General features: G+C 45.4%; 1 protein-coding gene across 6 annotated transcripts in view; it reads left to right on the top strand.

Moving 5' to 3' along the window:
• The window catches only part of WWC1 (WW and C2 domain containing 1), a 64,972-nt gene that overhangs the window by 9,562 nt on the left and 36,349 nt on the right, over positions 1-19,061 (top strand). Inside the window, exon 1 of one of the 6 annotated variants that reach the window (XM_040646884.2) lies at positions 335-5,327. The exons of 3 other annotated variants lie outside the window; for them this stretch is intronic. Coding sequence is in view for 1 of the 3 variants with exons in the window: in XM_025154832.3 (XP_025010600.2) it covers positions 5,292-5,332 (41 nt within the window). In the remaining 2 variants the exon portion in view is untranslated. Of the gene's footprint in view, positions 1-334; positions 5,333-7,056; positions 18,906-19,061 lie in introns of those variants that run through there. 2 more of the 6 variants (XM_025154832.3, XM_040646885.2) reach the window with 2 other exon arrangements.

The raw sequence follows: 19,061 nt of genomic DNA, 5'->3' as shown, positions 1-19,061 counted from the left end.
CAGATTTGTCCACTCAGGAGCTCTTCCAGTTCTTCATTTTCTCCACAGGCATTATTCTGTCTGTATGTTAACCTGTGTGTGCAGGGAGGGGCGATGTCATGGCTGTTCTCCATATCCTGTCGCTTTCTGTGACGCTAAGCCTTTATAAGATGCTTTAGACTTCTTATTTTTTTTTGCTTTGAAACTTTGAATATAGGAACTTCAGGATTTATCTTGAACCTGCTCTGTAAAATGTGGGATGCCTTTCCAGATATTATGGATGCTGTTCCCCTGTTTTAGTTCTGTGTGATTTGTGATCTGCATCTTCTCAACTTCTCAGAGCTTTCCTCTCACCCACTGCTCTGGGTGTTAGAACACCCTTCCTTTTGTGCTGTCTGTGAGTGGAGCCTATCCCCCTGCTTTCTGCTCTTTCTCCAAAGCCTCTCATAATGCCTAATAAACTGCAGTTCCTTCAGACTGTGAAGCTGGGCCAGAAATGTGATACTGCAAAGATGTGAACAATAACCAAAACAAGCTGCCGTTAGGGCTCTAAGCCTCCTTGACTTCTGGTGAGTAACTTTCAGGCTCTGAGCTCTCCTGTATCTTGGTGGTTGCTTCTCCTCTGCTGTTTTGCACTGTCTTCATCTGCTGCTTCTCTCCTTTGTCCCAGTGTTTGATTGCTGATAGACTGATAGCAGGGGGGTAGAGCAGCACAGCTGAGCCTCCAGTGTCACCTCTTGAAAGCTGTTTATTGCACAGGGGCACTCCTTCTGTGCTGTCCAGGTGAGAGACAGCATCGGATCTGAGGTGTGCCAGTAGGTGCAAGTTCATGGTGAAGCACTTCTGACTAAAGGATGGGGAGTCAGTTTTGGGGCTTAATCCTCAACAGCCCTTCCCAACGTGTTCTGTCATTTAAAGAACCTTCTGTGGTCTTCCATCTTAACATTTTGCTACTTTATTTGGCATGTACTTCTGCTGAAGAGCAGCTGCACCTGGTGTGCTCTGCAATAGACTGTGCAGCTCTCAGCTTGGTTAGTGTGATGATGGTTTGCTACGTGGGCAGCTGAAACAGTCTGTAATTCTGAGTAAAGGTAAATGTGTTGTCACAGGCCATCTGTTAATTCTTTAGGGAAGATCTGATAGCACTGCTAGTTCCTCATGCAACTGGCTGTCTAATAATTAAATGTAGAAGGTATCTGCTGTCATGGTCTTTCGTTGCTCCATGCTAAGAGGGGCATGTTCTGAACCCAAATACTGAAGACATGTAAGATCAGAGAAACATAGTTGGGCATTACTGTCCCCTTCCTCTCTTTAAGCTACCCTTCGCTTTTACAGGAATGTGTGGGATGGTACGGAGGGATATATGGCTTAGGAATCTGCCTTTATCATTTGCAGGAGAGTTGCGTGTATGAAATCTGTTTGCCGTGATTGATTTGCAGCTGAGCAGCTCATGCTCAGTGACATCTTTCATTCAGGCTTGCTTTCACACTCCTTTTGTAAATGCCACTCTTATCCCTAGAACAAATGTTCTTTGTTGAATTTTCTCATCTTTACTCTCTATTTGTCCAGTAGGCTGTAGCTAATACCCTGACTGCACCCTGGTGTATTTTGTCTGCTTCTCTGGGACAGGCTGCTGCAGTTTTGGATAGTAGTTCTCCCATAGTTCTGATAGTATTGTTGCATCTTCAGTAACTTAGGTAGGCTGGCAGTCCTTGTTCCAGGCATGGTTACTGTGGTTTTGGATTCAGGGCACTCTTTACAGTTCTTCTTTCCCGAGTATCTTTTTCTCTGTTCTTATTACCAGAGCAAGGTGTGACTTAAGCTGAGTGTATTGCAGTTGGCAGCCTGGTTTAGATGCGTGGACAGGCAGTGATTTATTTGGGAGCAGAAGGAACTTGTCATGCATTGATCATGTTCTGTTGTGCTCCTACGGCTGCTGCATCAGCCCTTCTGCTCCCTGCAGTGGGACTCTCCTTTGCAGAAGAGGGCTGTAAGCTGGAGGCTGCTTCAGTTTCCTATGCAGAGCCAAGCGACACCAAGTCCTTGAAGGAGGAGGGCAGCTGAGGCACTTAACTTCCCCATGCTAAGAGTTCTGCTGTGTATTAACAGGAATGAAAACAGTGCAAGTGGTGGTAATTCACACCTGTAATCATTCTGCTTGGAAGTCTGCTCTTAACACTTGGTTCTGATGGAGTGCTGTATGTTGGCAAGTGCTTCTTTGCCAACAGGTTTATTACAGAATAGATTTGCAATGAAATGACCTAAATCAAGTCATTCCAACAAATATCTTTAAAGGCATTGCTGAAATTACTTCTCTGAAGTCGTTAGGCAGGTGTGTGGCAACACCCTCCTGAAGGGCAGCAGCGCACTGTGCCAAACATTGTTGAAGACAGGCTGAAATGCTGCTTCGTGAGCAGCCCAGGTGTCTGATGAAAGGAATAATGGAGTTCCATCAGTGGTGCAAGGTTTTTGCATTAAGAGGTCTAGTATTTATGTTGCTTCCTAGATGCCCATGGAGGATTTACTTCCCTTCAGCTAGAATTTTTGCAATCAGAAGCCAAGCTATTGACCTGTCACTTCACGCCTTTATTCCCTACTCAGATGTTCTGAATACTTTTCCCCCTCTCTCTGGCTGTTGTCATTCCTGTTTTCTCTCTCAAGTTGTGTACTGCTGTTGCTTAGCATTCTCCGGGACATGCTGAAAGGGTGTGTAAAGCCTTCCACACAGTATGTGTTTTGCCTTATGGAAGGAGGAGATGTACGGAGTGGTTTCTTCTTTTTTTATTAAACAAGGGGGGAGCAAGAGATGCATTGTAGGTAATAGATTTCAGAAATGCAAATTTGTTCAAGCACCTCCTTAAAAAGAAGGGAGGGTGGGATTGAAGAATAAAACCTGTGTTTATATACATGTAGATGTTGGAGGCAAAGCAATCCATTCATAAATATACAATAGGATTTATATCATGGTGAGAAGTGCTGCATGCATATTCATGTGTCATTTGCAAATCCTTTAGCGATTAAATACTTTACTGCAAACTCTCCAGAACTAAATAACCTTCTCATTGAAATGAGATGTCCAAAGGCTCTAATGCTCCTCCAGCTGAGGTGAAAGGCTGAGTGGTGTAATAGATCCTATGCTCTAATTTTCACTCCATTAAGAGGGTTTTTTGGTGTGCTTTTGTGTGTTATTTTATTAGGATAATCAGTAAGCCTTGAACAAAACATGTGAAGCAGAGAACTGCAAGATGCATTATGAACCTTAACGTGCTAAGAAAGGCATGGAAACTTGTTAAGATGTTTTTCTCAACTGATTTTAATGACAAATATAATGGTCTAAACTTTGATATCCTGTGCATAAAAATGGAGGCACATGTTCCTGTGCTGCGGCAGTCAGCTCCAGGGCTCCATGTATACTTCTTGTGTGTTACTCACTGCACCCTTTCCTGGTGTTCTGACTGCCTACCTTGGAATTGCTTCTCCTTATTGATGTTTGAGCTCTTTCTCCTTTGCTCTTTAGTTCTGTGTTGGGGAAAAATATAAAATGCATCTATGTTGGATGGGAAAAGCTAGCAGAGTTCCCATGTTCTTTCCTCCCCACTGAGTTTAGTTCTTGCTTGAAAGCTGTGTTGTCTAATTTAGCTTTCCTGCTCCTGTTCTCTTGCAGCCTGCTTCTGGGATGCCTTGATTCAACTGAACAAGAAAACAGGGCAATGCACTCAATTCACTGAGGACTATGTATTCATTTTTACTGGCTTGCACACTTGTAGCAAATTGCCCTTTTAGTCCTGTTTACTGCTTTTCTTAGCCAGTCACAGGTAGGTTCTCTTGCTTGGTGCCCAGAGAAGTTCCCCTTGCTGTCTCATGTTGTGAGCAAGGAGGCAGACAGCAGAGGTGATGTCCCTTTGGTGCCTGGAGGCTCTGCTGTACAAAGCTGAACTTGTGTTGATCTGAAATAAGGTTTCTAGGTAACTGGAAAGCTGTTGCATTTACAATGAGTGCTGAGAATTTGTTACCGTCTGCCATGTCAGAGCATCACTGCATCTGAGCTGGTGACTGGACACGCAGGGGACCAACATGCAGCACTCTGTATTTGAAGAGCATGAAGTCCTTTATTTAGCTTTAAAGAAGGGACAGAAATGTGGTAAACAAATCTGGTCCTTCTGAGACTGAATCCTAAGGGGTGGCTTGTTGACTTTACAAGGTGGGCACTTAGTCCATCAAGTGGTTTGGGTATGGGTAGGGGAATGGCTGATGTGTGAAGAAATGCAGCACTGCTTGTTGCTGTGAGGCTCTACATGGTATTTTTCTGAGACTATTTTTATTGTGTGTTAGTGAGGAAGAGTAGAAGGCATTAATTTGTTAACAAATCTCACTTTTTTTTAATAGCGAGCACTGCTTCTTGCTTTACTCCTGACATCTTTGTGTTAGGCCCTAATCTCACTTGCTAGATCTCCTGTCTGCATCTTTCTATTGAGTAAAGATAGAGGCTGGATGGGATGTGGATTAGATTCTTTTCCTTCTGTCTTGACAACAGTAAGTGGTTGCCTCTGGATTCATCTTGAGAGTGCAGCAGACCGGAGTTTACAATGTGCTGGCCAATTGTGCGCTTACTTGCTGGTGGAAGGGCTGAACAGCTTTGTCCCAGAGCTTGTCGTGGCTGTGGGGCATTGAGGCCTCCTGCCATTCTACTGCTGGGCTCTGGGAGGTGTGCATCCCTCACCCTGCTGTGCCCCAACCCTGCTTTGTGCTTTCAGTGCTCTATTTCTGCTGCTTCAGTAACCGAGGTGGCTTGGGGCTGGGCTCTGCAGCAGCAACCTGCCAGCAGTAGCATCCTTCCTGCACAGTGTGCTTCCTTGAGAAACCCTGATTCCATGCAGGGGTACTGAGCTGGCACCATGGGCCACAATGTCGCTTCTGGTTTCCCTTTCAGAGCAGACGGCTTAAATATCAGAGATGGATGCTTTCTTAGTGCTGCGCTGTGGGCTGTAATTCCATCTGCTGTGACGCTGTGAAGGTGACACCTAACAGGATGCTGGCTTCTTTCTGGATGTCCTTCCTGGATCTGCTGCATGCAGATCTGGAGGGCACTGTTCTGCATGTTGGCCGGACTCGGTGCTGCTGCTTGGGAACTCAGCAAAGCAGTTCAGAGGAAAAAAGTTGTTAGGATTTCAGAGCGACTTCAGTCATCCTGGGCATTGCAGTCTCTGCAATATCACTGTTCTTTGTCTTCTCGGGTGTGGAACAGTAGGAGCACATGTTTCTGCCATTGATTTGGCAATTATTAGAAGGACATTGAATAAAGGACGCAATTAATGGAGGAAAGGAGGAGTGCTCAAAGACCTCTGCCGGTAAGGTCTGTGTTTTTAATAGCTCTGTGCATTCATCACTGATTTTGGTTCTCTGAGTCAGTTTGTAGGTTTGCTTAGATATGCAAGGCAAGGTTAGCAGGAGTATTTGACTTGCTGGAGGATTTCAACTTGGTCTTTGTAGACTACCTGGGCCAAGAATGATAATTCTTTTAGCTGAACTGATTGAAGGAAATTAATGTTTACGTATAGATAAGTATGCATTGGCAGTGTAGATCAGTGTTTGGGTGACGCGTTAGAAGTAAATGCTGAAAAAATAGCTGGCGTGGGAGTTGCAACTCACTGTGGTGCTGAAGGTCTGGGCTGAACTGTGAGGTCGCACAGGGAGCCCTGCCACTGCTGTACGGGCTGCTCCTGGTGTGTGTGTGAGTATAGCATGAGGTGTAGGGGTGTGATCTATTAGGAAAAGGGTGTCCGTAGGATGGAGCCATGCTGTGGGGGTGAGACAGACTGAATGAAGGGATAGAGCTTGTTTAGAGGTAATGTCAGATGCTTGGAGATCTGAGAAGATTAAGTGAGGTCCTTAGCAGAAGTTCTTTTAAAGATGAGAAGTGCCAGAAACAACATGATCTAATCCACAGAAAACAGCTATTGCTATTTGTTTTTGTATAGAATACACCCTCGTGCTTTGTTAAAGAGCACAGGAGTAATACGAGAACCAAACTGAAGTGCTGAGTACACACAGTCCTACTCTATGCCATGTCCCATTGACTGTGGCAGTTAGCTGGAAGTGGGAGTGGGCATCTGCCCTGCAGACCCAGCCCTGCACTGCGGGATGTAGTGCTGCAGGCTGCTGTCCTGGGCTCACTGGGGACCGAATCAGGCTCCTGAAAATGAAAGCCAAGTGACTGAAGGGCAGAAACATGCCTGCTGAGGCTGCTGTGTCATGGCGTTGGGCATCCGGTGCCTTTGAATGAGGGGGGGGAGGGATTGCCATCAGCTGAGGAGTGGCTGCTGCCATAGGAACGGGTCTGTGAGCCCACGGTGGGGGGGGGGCTTCCCATGTTCATCTCTGGGATCACCTGCACCGCCTGGCTTTCCCCAGCACTCGAGTCACTTTTATAACACAAGAAAAGAACATGACTTAAACACTGCACTGCACTCCGTTCTTGAATGGCAGGGGGGGAAAGGGAATAGGGGTTCTAAACAGCATTGAGAAGGCTGGATGTGCAGCCGGGTCACATGCAGCCAGTCAGGCTTTGGGGCGGCCCAGCTTTGCATTCAGATAGGCTGGCTGGTGAGCTGCAGACATTCCAGATAGTTGTGTTCGTTCTGGCTGTATCTAGGCACATGGTCACAAAGAGCAAGATGCGTGCAGTGAAGTATAAATCCCATGCTCTAATGACTCAGAGCACTGTGGTGCGTGCATACATGCCTAACAGCTTGTATAATTAGCTCGCCCTGTGAGCGGGCAGCACACAGGGGTTTTTTTGGGAGTTACCTAGGAATCCTGCCTGGCTCAGTGAGGGCTTGCAGTCCTGCTGTGTGTGCAGGGATGAGCGCTGGGCAGAAGGGGGTCCCAGGCTGGCACCCTCCACGCTGCTTCCAGCCCTGCAGCAGGGTGCTGCAGCCACTCAATTCTCTTGAGAAAGAGATACGGTTAGAAAGGTGTTTATGAGCCCAGGGAGCCAGCTGACAAGGCAGGGTGTGCTGGTGTGGAGGAATGTGACAGGTTGTGCTGGTACCTACAAGACATGCGGGGTGGGAATGTGCTGCGGCTGCGCGCTGCATGCCTGGGATTTCACTGGAGCCAGGAGGGAAGCAAACATGACCTTGAAAATCCTTATCGAGATGAAAAGGTGCAGCCAGCGAGGGCGTTCTTTGTCAACCATGTGCAGTGGGCTGCTTGGCTGCCCAGGGCTGCAACAAGACAGCTCTTCGTGTCCTGCAGCGTGTCACTGCCAGGAGCACAGCTGTCCCCGCAGCACAGCCAGCTCCTGCTGGTGTGCAGAGATTTGGGGGACCTGCTGCTAAAGCTGACAACTTCTGTGCTCTTCGCTTATAAGTAATAATGAGTGCAGAGGCATTTGTGAGGCTGGGTCTGGCAGCTGCAGTAGATGGGCCACTCGGGAGGACTGACTTTAATTGTGATGCTGTGGCAGATGAAGCACATATAAGAGCTGGGTTCCCAGTGTCCTGGTGAGCAGCCTGACAGCTCCTCACCAACAGCGATGGCTGCACTCTCTTCCCTAGGGCCTTTGCTGTTCCTGGTGTGCAGCTGACTGCTGAGAGCCTCAGTAACTCAGGGGTGAATTGGCTCTCAATAAAAACTGGGTACTCTGCTTTGTTACTGACTGGGAGCAACTTGTGGGAGGGCCTGGGGGTATGACGGGGAGGGCAGAGCTGCGGGACGGACCAGAGCCAAGGGCAGGGTGTGCAGGTTGGAAGGTGGGAGAGCTGCTTTTCATGGCAGCAACTATTTGCCTGGTTCAATTGTCAGTATGTTTGTGCTGTAGATTCTCCCTCCCTCCCTCCCGCTACCAGCATGTGTTCTTGTACAGTCACATGGGGTGCTTGGTTAAAGAAATTGCATTGCCCAAGAACAAACTGCCTCTTTTCTGAAATGCCTTTTTGTTGTTTTTAATCCTGAAGCACATCCCAGAAAAGTACATAGCTTCACAGTACAGTAAAACAATTCTTGTAGTACAAAAAGAAACTGACACTTACTACTATGAATATGTGCTATGAAATCCTAACTGTTGCATTTCTGAGGGAACTGAAGTGCCATTGCAGCCTGACTGTGACTGTGGCACTTCCAGAACTGAGGCTGCTGTAACTTTGGGAGCAGATACCTAAACTCAATTTGTTTTCTGTACGGGGATAGAATAGTAACATCTTTCTTCTGGTTATGTGAACTTCTGTGCTGCTTATCTTCCACGAAAGGAATTGATATGTTTGCTGTTGTCTTAGATGACTTCTTTACAAGTGCTTCTCTTAAAACATTTGGTCAAAAACGTTTTCTCAGTTATCAGACTTACCATTTTAGAGACGGATGTGTGTTAATGATCTTCAGAATTCTGTTTTCAGCTGGTACTGCGACGTGTGGCCTCTGCTCTGGGCACTGGAGATGGGCTTGCTCCTGCTGGTTAACTGCCAGTTACCAGGCAGGAACTTGGTAATGAATGTAGGAAGCTAGCACTAGGTAGAAATGTTCCCTTTAAAAAAGAAAATAGTAATGGGGGAGATGAATGTCAGTGCTGTTAAGTGGTGGGGGCACTCCCTTCCCTTCAGGAGGTCAGATGCAGCAGATAAAAAGAAATGGAAATAACACCAAGTTGCATGATCCCACAAGTATCTGCAGTACTACAGGGCAGCCAGATGGCACGGGAAAATTAACTGCTGGTAGATGCTGCCTATGTTTCGGGTGCAGTTAGATTGTACCTACTCCCCAGTATATATCTCAGCTATGGGCAATGTACCTCCCTTGCTGCACAGCTTGCGGTTACACACAGGGCACTGGTACTGCTTTTTGTGGTGGCGTATAGGCAATGAAGTGCTTATGTGGCAGCATGGACGTGCTCAGTGCACAGCCACAGTTGGGAGTGTGAGCATCTATGCTGTCTTCAGTTGCTGATAAGAAAAGCTGTGCATTTCTGAGGAATAGCTAAAAAAAGCTTTGAACGTGGGTAGCTTTGTGGAGCCCAACTGGAGACCAGGCGCTTAAAAATAAATAAATAAATGTGGGATGCACTTCATTAGGTACAAACTTGGTTAATTGCTTTAGGCCAAGGCATGCAGCATTCTCATTTCTGCAGCAAAATAACTGTGTCAGTTTCCCATTCCAAACAGATGACAATTTAACACCCACACGCACAGGCACACACACTTTAAAGATGCCACCTTGCATTTTTGGCACCCGGTTACAATTTGTCACGGTCTGGTTTATTGCTTGTACTTAACTGCTGAGCCTTTCTATTCCCATCCTCTTTGAACAATTGATACCGATTAAATCCATAACGTTGTGCTCATAAAGAGCCTCGGATAATACTCCCTGCAACAATATTTGAGTTGGAAATGGTTTGGGGAAATGTAATTTTCATAAGGAGTTTTCCCTTGAATTCTGAAAAATAACATATGTTGCTTCTGTGACTTGCCTTAAAATACTCTAAATGTTGAATGTGAGTAGACTGCTCATCCTAGTCAGGAGACAAGGTACGATTCAAAATACAGTGAAAGTTGCACTAAATCCAGGAATACTGCCTCCTTTCTCAGTCTTCTACACCAATATAAAGAACTGTGGCGCTGCTGGGGGAGTCTTGAACATAAGCAGCACCCAGGCCAGCGGCCTGCTCCTGTTTGTCTGAGCTGGGGTTCCCTGGCCTGTGCACCAGGACTCGATCCTTCCTTCTTGTGCCTTGTGGAATGTGGGGCAGAAGGACGGGAGGAAGCTTGCAAGGGGGGGTGAGAGGTGGAGAGGGCAAATGCAAGGAGTGTTCTAGCTCCTACCTTAACACAGTCCTAATCTGTTGGCAGAACAGATAATGGGCCATTCAAAATTAATGATATTTTATAAGAGTAAGTCAATTCAACACACTTGGTAACGCATATCTCACTTTTGCTGTCCACACATGAGCGGGTAAACTTCAGTAGCTGTTGATTTGTATTGACTCCATTGCAGTAGAAGTAGAGCTGTGTTTTGGGCTTTGTGCTATTCAGGCTGTAAACGCGTCTTGGAGTTGTTTCTTTCTGTTTCTTACGAGGCATAACTTCTTGGTAAATGTTCCCGTGTTCCTCAGGATGAAAAAGGTGATAAACATATTCTTACCCTGATGCTTTTATCTTAGACTACTTATTCGTCCTCTGAAGCTTTACTTTCCCATGGTGTACTGTTAGACATCTGCTCTTCTGTGACACTTCTGCTTATTACTTAAAAACAGTATGACTTTACAGGAATTCAGAAGGAACTGCATGAGCACCAGTAACAGCAGTAATAGACAGGAAAGCTGATACCGTGAATTCCGGTTGCTTACATGCTTTAGCAGTTGTTGCACTCTAGGGCCAAATGCTCTGTAACTGTGCTTTCTGTGGCACAAAATTGAGTTGCCATGCATTTGCGTCTGAGGGCTGTCCTCAGCTTGGTCCTGCAGAGCCACAGAGCTGCCTGCAGAGGGCTGGGAGGGGGCTTCTGGCTCCTGCCATTGCCTCCCTTTCTGCTTTGGGATCACAGGAGGTGGGGATGTGGGTACATCTTGATTGAAAACCAGCTGTTTCTTTGTGAAAGCGGTTGAACCAGTGCTTCACTGATGTTTTCAGGGTTGTACTGTTGTGATCATATATCTGAGGCTGTTCTGGTGCCTGAAGCTCATGGGCTGGGCAGGTGTGAGAATGGCTACTTCTTGGATGAGAAATCGTGGAAACAGACTGCTTGAATGATCCACGTGTAATATGGTAGGCAATATTCCGTTCTTGATCTTAGTGTTGCTGAAGTTTTCTGCTTTTCCTGGAAACTTCTTCCAGTTCAAATCTAGCTGTATCAGTACTTCGCCTTTGTTGACATAAACTGTGTTACTGGTAACTTTCTTAACTTAAAAACTAACTTCTTGAAGAAATACCCCAGGAAGCTCTGCAGCAGTGCTCTTAGGAGTTGTTTATGTGGGCCTGTTGAAGTAGTTTCAGCTTGCCTTTCTTGAGCAGAATGGCATGTATTGCAGTTCCCAGAGCAATGTTTATGCTTAACTATTGTGTTTTGTATCTTGAATTCAGGATGGCTTTCCAATGAGAAGTTTGTTATTCTTAAGTGTTTTCCATTACTCCAAGACTATCCTGCCCAGCCCTCTCTGATTCTTAGAGGCAGATGGAAATAATGTGGCTCCCATCTGGGAGTGCTGAGGTCATGGAAGACACTAAAGGAGTCCTAGGCCTCCTCTAACTGCCCTTGATCTCTCTGGGGCTTCTGTGGCTTATTGGGATCCATAGCTGAACCTGTCTGGACAGGACTTCAGAGCTGCCAAGACCCTATCAAGTGAGGGAGCAGGAATCATTCGTTATCATTCTGCCTTTTTTCATTTTCTCAGTAGGGATAGAACATGCTGGTAGAAATGGAGCAGTGCGTGCTGCTCCTTGAAGAGTTCAGGTTTTTAATTGCCATATAGTACTGTATGAAGTGAAAATTCAGAGTGCCTGCCAATGTCTGATTGCAGGGTGAACCAAAAACCACTTCTAAATGGGCAGCCTACTGCCTGCTCTGCTGCCACTACTGAGTTCTGAGTGCACACTGCCATCCCTTGCGTAATAGCTTCCTGAAAGCTGAGGGATATTGTTCAGTATTTTCCATGTTGCCAAAGTCTCAAATATATATATTTATTTTAGAAAGTAGCTATTGGCTCCCTGCTGTACAAGTTGGAGGTGAGCAGGGAAGGGTGTCCTATACTCTTTATCTTTGGGGCATCTTGCCCGTGTAAACTGTTACTGCCCACACTCTGTAGGCAGCCCTTCAGAGAAGGAACGCAGGCTGCAAGAACAGAAAGAAACCTTCCAGTTCCTAATCTCCAAAATATGTCAAGAAACTAGTCGGACTACTTAGTCTGGATGCTTGGTAGACAATTTACCCCTTGCTGTGAAGTGAAGAGTCCCTTTCTTCCAAAGCAGTCAAACTTCTGAGTGAAAGGGAGACCTGACTTGATTTTAATTAATCTATTCTGGCTTTGCAGGTGGGAAGGCTGCTTCTGATCTTGGAAGAACTGCAGTCCAACTCCTTTTGGGGGGGGGGAAATGACAAGAAAAACCAGCCTCAGCTGTTTAAAACCAAAGATGCTTGAATGACTCGCATGGTTAAACTCAAACTCTTGCATGCTTTAAGTCTGGTAGTGCTGCACTGTTCTCAGAGTTGTACCTTACACTTTTATATCTTTTCTGCTTAATCAGTTCTGGAAAGCATGCAGGATATACAGGCTGGCAGGCAAGTTAATGTTGTGAGAAGCCCTAACTCCCATTTCCTGACTTTTAACCTTGAACTATCTCAGGAATTTTGCATTTGAGTGATTAAGAGAGTATGACTGACCTCCTGCCTCTCTCCTGCTAGCAGAGCCAGTTTGTTAATCTCTAGGAATGATCTAAAACGCATAAGTGGTTTTTGATAGTCTTTTCCACACAAATAACTTAGTAGTTTTCTGTTTCCAAAGGTGAATAATCTATGTGGAGAAGAAGTGCAGAGAAAAGTACTGTCACTGTGCAAAGCAGAACTTGTGCATGTGCAAGGCTTTTTCAGAAATGGGTAGAATGAGCAAGCAGCTCTGAGGCAGTACACTGATACATACTGGGGTGCTTGCTGGGGCTGGTGGGGTGTTAAATTGTGTACTTTGATACTTCCATTAATCTGTTTGAGTAATATAAATATTACTACTGAATGTATAAATGTATTTCATAGAACCACAGAATGGCTTGGGTTGGGAGGGACCTCAAAGATCATCTAGTTCCAGCCCTCATTTATTTGGAATGCTTGGACTACTGGGTGTAGCCTGATTCCTGGAGTCCTTCTAAGTGCTTTGTGTGCTGTCCAGCTAGATGCTAACACAGCTGATTGCTGTAGAAGAGAATAAGAATGTGAAAGCAATTTAGATACAACTCAAGTTTGCCTTAATGAGCTATTTGGAGTATTCTCACGTCTTGGTTAAAGAGTAGGAGAGACCATAGCTGAATTATTGGGTGTCGATGAAACTGTTTAAAATGATGATACTTTGGAAAATAAGCTTCTTCCAGAGGTGACCCAATGCATGGAGTTTGTCAAACTGAGGAAAGGGAGAGGATGAGGTAAGTCATTTGGAGGCTATGAAGATGCCCACTAACCATGATAACAAAGGAAATCCTTCTGAAAAGAACACAGCCTTCAGACTGAGTTGCTTGAGATGGTGTGTGGTGTGTTGGCTTGGTTGGTTGGTTTTTTTTTTTCACTGCATTGCTATTGGTGATGTTTGAGTTGAGACTTAAACAAATTTGTTTGGTTTAGAGCACTGACTTAAGCTTTTTTTGTTTTTGTCAGATCACTCTGTTTTTGTGTGACGAATATAATTCTGTTCCTATTTATCCTTTTATCCCAGCAAAAACAGGGACCAGACAGAAGCACCTGAAGTGCTGGTAGTCACTGAAGTGACATCTCTTCTGGGTAGCCAGGCACCTGGCGGGGGGGGGGGGACTGAGCCTCTGCATTAGTCTTGTAATTATATCAGGAATCTAAGACTGGGTAGAACTAATAATGTTTTAAGATTAGTGCTTGCTTCTTTAAGGTTGCTCACTGTTACCTGGGAAGCACTTTTTGCAAAGCCATTTGCAATTCTTCATAGCTTTTGATGGCTTAGTGGCTCCTTTCTGCTCTCTGGGTGGGCGGGCTTCCCCTGCTGAAAATGTCGCAGTGTTGGGGAGCTGAGGGTTGCAGTGGCCCAGAGCTGCCAGTTGTCACATCTCAGGGGCTGGCTGTCAGGAGTGAGCTGTTCTCAACTTCTTTCCCTGCATTGCAGCTGGAGCAAAATGCAAGGGAGTGCTTCACAGTGCTCGGGGTGGTGGGTGAGGAAGGCTTTGTCAGCAAGATCCCAAAACGGGGCCTCCCCACCACCACACCTTTGGCCTCCAAAGGTAATCCTCTATGCAGCTAGAGGAGATGCTCTGAGGGAAAATGGAGTTACTATAGAGACGAACAGCCCAATGTGTTTGAGGGCTGGATTGCAAATTTGAGTAATAACTGTGTGGGAGTCTATTTTTAAAAGCTCCTGTTAAGGAGTAGATTGCTCCAGTCCTAGAAAACTTGACAGAAATGTGACAGATTTTATTTTTAATGCTGGAGTTTAAAAATAATCATTGTCTGTCTTGAGGACGGGATGACCTCATTAAAAACAAAGACTTCTGTATGCTGTCGTGGTGAGGCTCCTGGCAGCAGAGCAGCCCACTGAGTGGCAGCAGCCTTCACTGCAGCGCCTTACCTCTGCACTGCCCACAGGGACTGTGCGCTGCCGTGGGCTGCTGCTGGGCTCTTGGACTGCTCCGGTCCGGTCTGCATGGTATGGGCTGTTGTGCTGCCTGCAGGGGGTGTTGGGCAGATGGGACACAGAGAAATGCTAAATGAAGAGTTTATTCAAGTAAAGCCACTAAAAATTGAGTAGCCCCATGGAGGACGTAGGGGTCCTGGTAGATGAAAACCTTAATGTGGACCAGCATTGTGTACTTGCTACCTGATAGGCCAACAGTATCCTGTGCTGCATGAAAAAAGGGGTGGCCAGCAGGAAAGGGAGGGGATTGTCTGCCTCTTCTCTGCCCTTGTGAGGCCTCATCTGGTATCCAGACCTGGGCCTCCACCACAGGAAAGATGTGGAGCTTTTGGAAAGGTCCAGAAGAGGACCACGAGGATGAGCAAAGGGATGGAACACCTCTCCTACAAGGACAGGCTGAGGGAGCTGGGCTTGTTCGGCCTGGAGAAGAGAAGGCTCCAGGGAGACCTTACTACAGTCTTCCAATACTTAAAGGGAACTTATAAACAGGAGGGAAATCAACTTTTTACAAGTAGATGGTGATAGGATAGGGGGGAATGGTTTTAAACTAAAGGAAGGGAGATCTAATTAGATTCCAGGGGAAGTTTTTCACTGAGAATGTGGTGAAGTGCTGGCATAGGCTGCTCAGAGCAGTTACAGAGATGTGCTGGCCCTGGAGATGCTCAAGACCTGACTGGATGGGGCCCTGTGCAGCCTGACCTAGTGCTTGAACTACCAGTTGGCAACCCTGCCCATCACACACGGGTTGGAACTAGATGATCTCTGAGGTCCCTTTCAACCCAAGCCGTGCTATCATTCTATAAAAATAAAACCTGACTTCAAGCTTCTCCCATAAAATGTTGGCTTCAGAAACTGATGCTGTAAGATAAATGTTATGAATTGAAATATTTGCCAGAACTGGGCATTTCCTATCTTGTTTCATAGAATCACCAAGGTTGGAAAAGACCTCCAACCATCCACCTACCAGCATATTTCCCCGCTAGACCATGTCCCTTAGTACAACATCTAAATGTTTCTTGAACATCTGCAGGGATGGTGACTCACCCACCTCCCTGGGCAGCCCTTTCCAGCACCTGACCACTCTTCTGGGGAAGAAGTTTTTCCTAATAGCCAACCTGAGATGGTACTTCTCCACGAAGCTGTGTGCTTGCAGGGAGAAAAAACTGAAGGCAGCTGCTGCAGCTGCCAGTCTGTGGAGGACAGTGCGTTGGCTGTAGGGATCTGCTGCCTGCAGGAGATGCCTCACCTTGTTGTGCAGTGAGCTCTGCAGTCAGCGTGGTGCTGCTGGAAATCCCCAACTCTGTAGTTTCACCCATGGAGAGTCATGAAGGATTTCTGTGTGAGGCCATGTGATCTGTATGGAACTGATTAAAATAAGGCTCTCCTGTTGGAATGCCTTTACTTTGCTGTGGTGGTTTTAGGAACTCTGCAAATGTGGGGATTAAGTGGGTTTAAGTACTACACAGGAACTTGACAGTCCCTTGTTGGTTGATAAACTGTCTTTGTGACCTAAGCATGCTGTTTCCTCTGTGTGTGTGCACATAAATACATGTCTGTACACACAGCTTAACTGAAAAGCACCATGCTTCTGTCAGATTGCTGGAGGCCTCTAGTTGGCACTGAAATCCAGTGACTGAAGCTAACTTGTAATGTTATTTTTGCAAGAATTAATTTCTCATACCTTCATGGTATTAAGTTCAAATTTGTAAAGAGCACAGTTCACCAGTTTGCTACTTCACTAAGAAACCTTTGTGATGTTACAGCTGCGTTTAACAAGCCTACTGTCAATCAACATCTTGTTAGACAAGACTTACTTGCCTTCAGTTTCCTGTGTAATGAGGCTTTTGGTTGACAACAGCAGAGCTGGAGATGGTAGAAATGCTTTCCAAATTTGAGAAGAGCAGGATTCAATTTAAGTGTTTGTGCATGATAATGCTGGCTTCTAGTTTTATCTATACCAGGAGCTGTAGGTGATACATAAAAAGTTACAAGAAATAGAGAAACCTCTCATTAAAAATGGCATGTCTTCCTAAGTCAGAGCTAGGAAACTATTTCCTGCTGTGGCAGAGGAATTTGAGAATCATTTGATGTATGAATACTTGAGTTATTATGGGCAAGCATTTCATGGAGGTGGAAGCATCTCTCTGCATTTACGGGGTGATGGGTGGGGGCTTGAACTATGGCTTTCCCCCTCCTGTTTCTGCCTCAAGACCAAATGATACTCCTTAGGTTAGTACGTCATGTGGGGCTGTTATCTTTTACCTCTGTTATCAGGATTGGTTTCTGAAGCAGTGCCCTTGGCTTGCTGCTGGGTGTTGGTTGCTAAGGGCACCTAGTTTCCAAGTACCTTAATGATCTATTATGCTTGCCGGAAGTCAAAGCTGAATTTTATTCATAAAATTGAATGGAAAAAGTAACACACTGAAAGTTTAGGTGTTGTGAGTTGATCAAACTAAGCTGATGTGCTGTGTTTTGAAATGTTCCTATTAAAAATAAAAAATTAAAAAAAATACTCTGATTGAAGCATGAAGAATGAATGTTTTGTAATCTGAATAGGGGAAGAGGCAGCCACAGGCAAGGTGCTAGGGCAAACCTAGTGTAGCTGGAAGATGTGCCTAAACGTGTGTCACTTCTAACTGGACTAGCTTGGGGTTAATAAAAGTTGTTTTATGTGTGAGCAACCCCCACACACATTCTGGTTTCCTCTTTGAAGACCAGAAGTCATGCATAGTCAGGATCTTCTGAACTTCTACGTGTGCTGCTTTCCCTGGAAAGCTTGGATGGATGTGTCTGGAGGTTCTCTATCCAAGGACTGTGAGGAATGCATAAATCCCTCTGTAGGTTCATTTCCTTGTAGTGCATGCACAGTGGGTAAAAGGAGTCAATTCTTCTAGACAGTTGAGTCTAGCTACAGTGAGGGCCAATTAAATGATAATATATTTGACTGAGTTGATGAGACTTTTCCAAGGCTGCGAGGAAGCTTTGTGAATTGCAAATGAGATGTTTCAAAAGAAGTAGTTCTGCAGATGTGTCCTGGCTTTAATTTCCCGTATGCAGAAACTCTGCTGTTTTTGCAGAAATTATACCCTGACTGGATTGTGACTTGCTGTATGAGAAAAACTTTACCATATCCTACCTTAATACATTGTGCTGCATTGTGGGTGTGCTTAAGGAGACGCTTGATTTTTTGGGCTCCTGTTGGAAGCTGAAATGTTTGTCTTCATAACGGATGCACAAATCACGCTATCTTAAAGGAAAATAATATCTCCCTTCTTATGGCTTATTCATTAATCTGGCTGTGCACCATATTGCATGTCTTTCATCTGTCATTGTAGCATTGTTTCTTTGATATGTGCCAGTTTCTTTCTGCAGCAGCAAAGGAAGGAGTTTAGAAGTGCGATTTGGTTCTAAAGCTGCAATTATTTGGGGAAATAGCTATATGACATATGTTGTCTGTAATAAATGGAATTATGTTGTTAATTCTAAGACTAATTACTTTTTTGTTTGCTAGTTGAATGACAAGTTTTTCCTTTAATGAATACTCCCTTAACTGCATAAATGGGGTAGTTGCAAGTTTGCTATTAGCAGTGGGAGCCAGCGTTGGTCTGGTTGCTGGTGGGTGCTTTTTAGGATATGTAGGATATGTTCTGAGCCTTAAGAGTGACTTTATGCTTCTGAGCCCCATTACCTGCTGGCAAGTCTCCCAGCAGAACTGAGCTGGCTCCTGTCCTTGCTAGAACAGAGTGATTCCACCTTTCTGCCTTCTCCAGGATTCCAGCTGGAAGAACTGAGTGGCTGAAGTATATGCTTGGCATTTGGAAAGAAGGCATCCTGAAGATGCAGATCTAGCTGTCAGCAATACTGAGACTTTTCAGAATAATCCATTTTCTGTATGGATGTTCTATGATACTGATAACAGTCTAGATACTCTTTTTAAAAAGTAAAAACAATAAACCTTTCAGTGGAACTTGACTGATAAAGGGACTTTCAGCAGTTCTGTGCTGGGAGGTTCTGATATTCTTCTTTTTGTGCTGTAGATCTTCACATTCTCCATTTGAGAGATTAGTGGTTTATGCACTGCTTCAGGTGGCAAAGACAGTGTGTTCAAAGAAGTGCAAAGGCAGGTAACTGAAGAGAGGTTACTGGCATATGCAGCTTTCCTAGACATGTTCCTACCTTGGTCTTGCTGTGTACCAGATTTCCAGGTCATGCTTTGGGGATGTCCATCAGTCATCTTAAGTGTTAGTTTTATGTTGAACCTCTAATGTCTGGAGGCGTATTCCTAGAATGCCCTCTTCTGCTGATGCATGGCTCTCAGCTATTAATGTGGGTTCCTGGTTAGCTGCGTAGTGCCTCCAGATAAGCTCTGTTCAAGTGTGCTCAGGACTCTGTACAACTCACAGAGCTCTCAGCCCTGCTGAATTATCTTTGGATCTGAATGACTTCCCACAGACCTGCTCAAACTCTTTCTGGCTGCGCTGCTTGTGGTGTGTGCAGCATAAGAACTGGAGAGGTGCTCGGTGTTCTGCTTTGCATCCTGTGCCTGCTGCCCCAAGGCTCTGCTGCTGAGTTCACCTTGTTGGTGCGTGCTGAACCTTGTGAGCTCGGATTCAAAGGGAGAGAAGGAGCGTGGCTTCAGTCATTGAAGTCTGTGGGCTGTGCTCAGAAGTGAGCTTTGCTTTAGCTGTGCAAGCCTTCAGAGGGCTGCTGCGTGTGCAGGAACTCATCAGAGCAATTT

The sequence above is a fragment of the Gallus gallus genome, chromosome 13 (assembly GCF_016699485.2).
Source record: "Gallus gallus isolate bGalGal1 chromosome 13, bGalGal1.mat.broiler.GRCg7b, whole genome shotgun sequence".
NCBI classification, from domain to species: Eukaryota; Metazoa; Chordata; class Aves; order Galliformes; family Phasianidae; genus Gallus; species Gallus gallus.
This window is presented reverse-complemented; position numbering and strand designations above follow the sequence as displayed.